This window comes from Bombina bombina, chromosome 2 (assembly GCF_027579735.1).
Source record: "Bombina bombina isolate aBomBom1 chromosome 2, aBomBom1.pri, whole genome shotgun sequence".
NCBI classification, from domain to species: domain Eukaryota; kingdom Metazoa; phylum Chordata; class Amphibia; order Anura; family Bombinatoridae; genus Bombina; species Bombina bombina.
The window spans coordinates 60,803,549-60,811,751 of NC_069500.1; the positions used below are offsets into that span (position 1 = coordinate 60,803,549).

Below are 8,203 nucleotides of genomic sequence, written 5' to 3' on the forward strand. Positions count from 1 at the left end.
TGAATAAAGAGCCAATTCTAAGCTAACCCAGAGATTTACATTATATCTGTTACATATTACTGTGAGTGATAAATAAACGTACAAATCATATAGAATTGTAACAATATCAGTAAATGTGAATAGTCTATTTAAACAGCACTACTGTACAAACAGCCTATGATTAGATTGTAAACCCTTCTCTACTAAAGGCCAAGTAGGAAACAAAATTGTCTTTACATTTATTTTAACCATTTTTTTTTTATATAGGAACTCCTACAGCTAGAGGACCGTCTGGGAAATGTGACTCGAGGGGCTGTACAGAACATAATTGAAAGGTGCACATTTCCACACAAGTACAAGAAAGTAAGTCCCAAACACTACACCAAGCACAGGCGTATATACCGTATCTACAAAACAGCAGGGGCCAGTTCTTACACAATTACAGTAAAGGCCTTTCCTCTATGATAAATATTCAATCTGTCAGTCATGATTTGACATTTGCTAGGAAGTACAGAACGCCAGTCTCCAGTTTACAGACACTGTGTTCGCCAGGAGCAAAATATATCCATGGTTACAATTAAGAATTTAGTGGCCAAATCTTTTTAAAAAAATGAAGAAAGCTTATTAAAGGGACATGAGACCCAAAAATTTCCTTTCGTGATTCAGATAGATCATACAATTTTAAGCAACATTCCAGTTTACTTCTATTGTTTAATTTCCTTCATTCTCTTGTTATCCTTTGCTGAAAGGTATATCTAGGTAAGCTCAGGGGCAGCAAAGAACCTGGGTTCTAGCTGCTGATTGGTGGCTGCACATATATACAGATTGTCATTGTCTCACCCATGTGTTCAATTAGAAACCAGTAGTGCATTGCTGCTCCTTCAACAAAGGATACCATTTGGAGCTTCATAATTCGGCCCCCAAGACTGAATTTAAATCATACATTTTTCTACATAAAGGTTTAATTTTTAGAATAATGTTTGAGATCATTTTTTTTAGTTATATCAGAAAATTACTTAATTAGTTGTATACTTTTAGAAATCGATAGTTCACCTCCCAATAGTTTTATAATTATCTATCTCCAGTTTCAAGTAAAAAAATCCTACTTCATTTGAACAACAACAAAAAAATCCTACTTCTTTATTTTATTTTTTTATATCATTGATTCTATCCACCCTGTAGCATGGGGATGTTATGCTGTAACTATAAAACCGATTCTCAAAGTTGGTGTATTCCTTTTAGTACTTTCCTCTATCCTAGATATGGAGAAAAAAATGAAATTTCTTAGCTCCATAAGTTTAGCTAAAATGCTCATATAAATATAATAATCTATTTAAAAGTATTATTTATTTTTACCATGAAGTATTATGTATTACAATGTTTAAAATTGCAATTAATTGGGACTATATTGCACAGTATGCAACGCTCTACGGCCATCTATATTTGTAGACATGATATATTGGTTTTGCATTTCTTTGTATAATTTCTCAAAGTTATTTACTAGCAGGGATAGGCAAGGTGTCCGTGACTGGCCCTTGCAGAGTCCGCCACCGGTTTTGCGGTGGGAAGGGAGGAGTAGGACAGATGAATGCTGGTCCTGACTCCTCCTTGACGCAGGCGGCAGCACGTTTTGCGGGATTGGGGCCGCACCCATAGGACGCCGCCTAGTAGTGGGAAAGTGAGTGAGAGACAGGGAAGAAGCAAGATTACTCTGATAAACCTTACCTAACCAAATGATAATTATGTGATTAACATCAAGGTGGGTGAGTTTGGTTAGGAGTTGCAGACTCTCAATACAACAACAAAAAAAGAAAGGTTAGAATTTTGAAAACATTTTATACTAGTATACCACAAGCAGCCTTTATATAAATGTTATTTTAAACTTGTTTGATTAGATGACTAATTTGTACTTGTGGAACTAGACCAGGGGCATCCAACGTGCAGCCCATTTGACAGCAAAGTGTCGCTCTCCTGACTTATAGAAACATAGAAAGTGTCAGCAGATAGGGACCATTCGGCCTATCTAGTCTGCCCAATTGTCTGAATACTGTCATTAGTTCCTGGCCTTAGCTTATTTCTAGCATAACCTTATGCCTATCCCATGCATTTTTAAACTCGTTCACTGTCTCTACCACTTCTGCTGGATGGCTATTCTACCATGCACCCACTATCCTCTCGGTAAAGAGAGTGTTTTTTGATGTTTTTAATTTGAAATGTTCCTTGGTGTCCTTCACTAAGGTCTGTACTTTGGAAAATGTCCGCCACAGCCTTGGTCCATGCCTATCCCTGTTTACTAGGAACCCAGCATTAAATATTGACTAAGTCAAGACTGCTCTACTGGGGGACACTGTTATTTACACCAACAAATCTGTTTAGCAGTGACTGTAAATCGTGGCTTTGCTGTAGTTGGATAATAAAGGGCTATTTGCACACTAACAGGCCCATTTATCAAAGGGCTTGCGGACCTGATCCGACACTGCGGATCAGGTCCGCAAGACCTCGCTCACAAGAGCTGCTGGTGCAACGCCGCCCCCTGCTGGCTCGCGGCCAATCGCCCGCCAGCAGGGAGGTGTCAATCAACCCGATCATATTCGATCGGGTTGATTTCCGGCTATGTCTGTCCGCCTGCTCAGAGCAGACGGACAGGTTATGGAGCAGTGGTCTTTGTGACCGCTGCTTCATAAGTTGTGTTTCTGGCGAGTCTGAAGACTCGCCAGCAACACGGCCCTTCAAGCTCTGTACGGAGCTTGATAAATGGGCCTGATAAAGTGAGCTTGTTAGGCTATAGCAACCTGCAAGCAAACACACAAACCAGTTCTAAGCAGCAGTGTATCAGTTTTAAGGATATTCCTCTCTTCCATTGGTAGCTTAATTGTTTGCGTTCTTTTAAATCTGTAAATAGCCTGTGAACATCTTGTTCCATATAGATATTTAAAGGGACAGTCCACTCCAGAATTGTTATTGTTTTAAAAGATAGATAATCCCTTTATTACCCACTCCCCAAGTTTTGCACAATCAACACGGTTATATTACTATACTTATTAGCTCTGTGATTACCTTGTATCTAAACCTCTGCAGCATGCCCCCTTATTTCAGTTCTTTTGACAGACTTGTAATTTAGCTAATCAGTGCTGACTTCTAAATAACTCTACAGGAGTGAGGACAATGTTATTTATGTGGCACACATGCACTAGCGTTGTCTAGCTGCAAAAAACTGTAAAAATGCAGAGAAAAGGCGGCCTTAGAAATTAGTATATGGGCCTACCTAGGTTTGGCTTTCAACAAAGAATACCAAGAGAACAAAGCAAATTTGATGATAAAATTAAATTAGAACGTTGTTTAAAATTGCATGCCCTATCTGAATCATGAAAGTTTACTTTTGACTAGACTGTCCCTTTTTTAGCATTTAGCTAATCCACATGTAAGAGATCCAGATCTTGATGATATATACCCAGTGTCCTAATATATTCAAACAGTGATGGGAAAACAGTCTTTTTGAGAATGCACAAAAAATTGCAGAGTTAAAAACCGTGATAAAAATTTGATATATCCCAATATCAGATCTACTTAGAGATTTTTCTGGTGATCTACTACTTTTTTTGCCAACCTGTAATAATTTTCTTGCAGTTATTGAAATATTCTGCCAATTGCAATATGTACTGAAATTATTTATAAAGTTGTATTTACTGTATTAATGCCGACAAACTGTGTCAGTATTTTCAGGTTCACTGTAAATAAATATTCTGTACTGCACTGTGATAATTCTTGTTATCTTAGATAAATATTTTGGTCCTTATTATACAACAGAGAATACCGCATGATGGCAAAGACTCAAAAGAAGATGAAGAGGAATCAGACACAGATGAGAAATGCACAATCTGCTTGTCTATGCTAGAAGATGGCGAGGATGTAAGGTAATGTGGTGCCTCCCCTTATGTGCATTATTATTATTATTCATACTGCTGGTTAACATCTTCACCATTTTATTGGATAGCAATTAGGCTTCACCATTTTGCTGGATAGCAATATCTCTGCTACTCTAGAGATATTGGATATTGTAGGTAGAGTTATCAGACCATGTGGCCCTGCAATTCCTGTCAGTCCTATTTCCATAACGGCTCTCATATGTGACCACAGTTCTTTTAGATCTGTCAGTTATTTAACCATTCTGGACCTCATATCACATGCATGGTCCTGTATCAAATCAGACCTATAGCCATATGACCTTACATATTATATATAACATTACATATAACCTCACACCTATCCGAATCAGTTAAATGTCCATTTTTTAACTTAAACTTTACTGGATGGCCATATAAAAACTAGACTGGTTGGTCAAATGCTGAACAGTTGGCAACCCTAGCTGCTGCAACTGCAGTTGCTACTTAAGAGGCCTGGAAAAATTCTATATAATTATAGAATCATTTGGTCCATCACTGACTGCTGAATTAAACATACTGTAGGGTCTAATCTTAAAGAAACCAAGTCAAACATTGGAACTTCTCCTAGTCATATAAAATATATGAATCTACACAGATATTATTAATGATACAGAACATTGTTAAGAAATTTGTAACCACAGAAGCTTGATTGATTGTTAATAATATAGCACTGTCTTTTACAAAAAATACTACTGACAACCCTTTGTGTGCTTTAAACGTATTGATGGAATAAAGGTACTAAAAAACATCATGGTAGGAACATATAACATATCTAGCTAAACTGCAATACCATTCCACAGTCATAAAATAGTATATACATATGTTGAACCACACAATTCATCCAAACATCTAAATATCTGTACAACTGTAGCTAGTGCTTTAACGCTTCCCTTAAATGCACCTTGACTTCCATATTACTAACTGAGCTCCTATGTGGTCTACTGGTATATTGCATTGGCAAAGGGGAATGAGTTTTAGCCCTCATTGGCAAGTAGCCCATGTATATTTCCCACAAGTTCTTATTAATCTTTTTTCTGCAGGCGCTTACCTTGTATGCATCTATTTCACCAAGTCTGTGTAGACCAGTGGCTAGCTACAAGCAAGAAGTGCCCAATCTGCAGAGTGGACATTGAAACCCAACTTGGTGCTGACAGCTGAGTTGAATTTCTCCAGAAAGCATCATTTTTCCTTATCAGGTCATGTGGCCATTTATCTGCAGCAAAACTATTGCCTTCTGAGCCATTTGATTTAGAGGAAAGCCTGCAAGCACATTATTCTGGAGATGAAATTGTGGGCACGTAGTAATAATCGAGGATCTTAACAGCCATAAAGCCCTGAAGCATTGGAAGCTGTTCTTCCCAGAGTGGCCCAGGGCTGAAGAAGAAAGTAGCTCTGATAATAGTGATGAAGGTACTAGCGAGATAGTCTGGCTTGCCAATCCTGCACTTCATAGGATTGTATATATACCTCTCAAAAACGTAGAATCAAGTAGGGGTCTTTAGCTATTTCTGTGGATGGCAACTGGAGCATGTTAGCTTGTTACAAAAATGTTCTGTGTTTGATGCCCTAGTCATCTTGTGGTGGAAATGTCGCTGTTAACCTAATTTTGCACCAAATATTATTTTTCTTGGATGTTTGGTGCCTGAATGAGCCGTGATGGTTGATATTAAGAAACTTCCCAACTTCCAAAATCTGAGACAAAAAACAAAAATCCTGTTTACAGTTAAAAGGATTGTATTTTGCGCCTTGATTTTTATTTATTTATTATTTCTAATTTCTGTTTACAGAGGATCGTAATGAGAAAAGGCCTCGGTAGAACATGTATCTCATTAAATACCTGTAAAACATTTATCCTGGTTCACTCTGCTGTTGCTGGATACTTGTCTTAAAGCCATGCCCCATCTCTGCTAACACAAAGCAGAGTCAGTACCAAGAAGGAATTAAAGTTCTTAAAGAATCCTATTGGCTCTAAATGAAGAGCACACCAGAACCATTGAAATGATTGAGAGGTACGAATGATATCCTTTTGGAATCCATTTGCATTTCATGTTCTCCAAAAAAAAAAAGGAAATGTTTAGTTGTTTGTCATTTGAACTTTGTAGATTAGCACTTTTTGAGTCATGTCCAATCCGAAATAAGCCACTTTGTTAATTTTGTTGAAGATGGACCTAAAAGATCCTCATAGCACAACATGATCCAGGCCATAAATACGGCAACATTGTTAATAATGTTGTGGGTGAAGCTTTGTTACTTCCGTTCCCTACATGGGTTGGTCAGTTGTCATAAAGCCATATATCTCTTGTGGATAATTATTTGACAAATCAGAATAAAAATGTATCAAATTTATTATTAAAATGTGCCAAATATTTACTTTTTAAATACAATATCAGAGCTATTACTGCTAGAAACCCATGTGGACTACATTGTTGTGTTAAATACCAAATTCTACAAGCCTGGCACATGTTGTTCAACAAAAGAAAAAAAAATGGAGGACCAAATTATTAGAATGAAGATAAGAAATGAAAATTATAGGAAAACATGTGTCTTCCTTGATCTTCAAACATCTAAAAAAAATTTTTTTTTTTTGGTAATGATGAATACATCTGCATGCAACAGACCATCATAAACACTGAGTGAATTGAGATGCACTGAGTTATTCATCTAAAATAATATATATATATCATAAAAAATCCAGTCCTATTTTGTCTTAAAGCAGCAATGCTTAAAATATTCACTACCAGCTCCAGCTAAATGCTTTACCCTGCCTCAGCCATTGTTCATGCATTAGTGGGTCTAGCAGATATTTTATATTGATTTCAGTTGATAATGCTACCGCTGCTTTCATTGGTAATCCAGTCATGTCTAATGAAATGCTGGATGTCTGTTTACATGTGACCTTCCCTGCTTGGTTTTTAGCTGCCATTTCTATGTCACTTTCTATGTTTATATTATCTGTTATTAACTTGTGTGCTGATTTTAGATATAGCTCTGGCTGTTCAGTGTTTGAAAATAATTTAATATACATCTACAAGAGCACAATATGCTTAACTACACACTATCATGTCCTCCTCACTAATTTGTAGCTCATCATACCTTTTCCCTAAGGTTCCATGTTGCAGGGAGTCAGGCATTTGTATGTGTGATTGATTTACTAATGTTCCGTTTTGGTATGAATTTGCCAGTTTTACCAATCGCATAGAAATAAAAACCCACGCAAGTGTCTTTCTCTTTAAAGGGATTTTAGCTTATTTATATGATAGCAATTAGATAAAAGAAAACTTAATGTTAAATCCTTTTAAATGTATATAACTCTCCACAGCTATCTTGGTGGAAATGTTTTTTTTTTTGTGTTTTTTAAATGTGTTTTTAAAAATTGCCTTTTTTTTCCACTGCAGTATCATCCAAAAATCCTCTTAATACATTTTTAAATAAATATGCTAAAAATATTTTTTATTTTTAATGTAATGTTCAATTACATTCCAAGCCATATTCTTCTGAAGGTTCACAGGAAATGCCTTTCTCCAATTACTTTATTGGACAGAACAAAATTTGTTTATTTTTTTAAATCAAACTGTAAAATTGCAAATTTTCAGAATTTGATTTATTACATAAATTGTAATACAATTATTAGCGTCATGGAGGAACATGATAGTGTGTTATTAATGAAAATATATCAAATGGTGTGCAGAATATTTTGATGGCAGTAACACTATTCTACTGGATCCAGCATCAGCAGACCAACTGTATATGATATAAACAAATGGTTCGCTCCAAGCTGTACTATGCTTATATTCTGTATAATTTCTCCTAAGCACGGAGCAAACTATTTCTTGGAAGTAGGGGAGGATTCCTATTACAGTGTTGGAAAAAAACAAAGTATTAAACTGTTGCCTAACGAACAAGCACATTTTTTTTACACGGTGAAAAAAAAAAGCACCACATTTTTATTACAATCTTGCGCTTTGTGTGTATGAAACCCTAAACCGGTGAAATGTAACGTCAGCGATTGTATTGATGTGTCCGCTGTTTAATATCTTGTACGAGTAGAATGGGATAGAACTATTTCACTCTATAGGAATCAAATGTTGATAGTTTACAGGGTTTTGTGAGTTTAAATGCCTTATATTTAACAATCATAATTTATGACTAACTTGTAGATTTTGTGGATTCTTATTTAATTATTTTTATAGTTGTTTTGGCCTTTTTAATTATAATTTATTTATTTAGAGATGATACTAATTTTTTTGATAACTCCTATTACCTCATTTTGCATTGTTTCT

General features: G+C 35.9%; 1 protein-coding gene across 2 annotated transcripts in view; it reads left to right on the plus strand.

The window, feature by feature from the left end:
- ARK2C (arkadia (RNF111) C-terminal like ring finger ubiquitin ligase 2C) overlaps window positions 1–7,812 on the plus strand; it is a 166,496-nt gene extending 158,684 nt beyond the window's left edge. For both annotated transcript variants that reach the window (XM_053701075.1, XM_053701076.1), the window contains 3 exons: window positions 247–342; window positions 3,787–3,893; window positions 4,964–7,812. In XM_053701075.1, coding sequence (XP_053557050.1) covers window positions 247–342; window positions 3,787–3,893; window positions 4,964–5,081 — 321 coding nt within the window. In that variant the 3' untranslated portion in view covers window positions 5,082–7,812. The remainder of the gene's footprint in view (window positions 1–246; window positions 343–3,786; window positions 3,894–4,963) is intronic.
- Window positions 7,813–8,203: the final 391 nt, after the last annotated feature.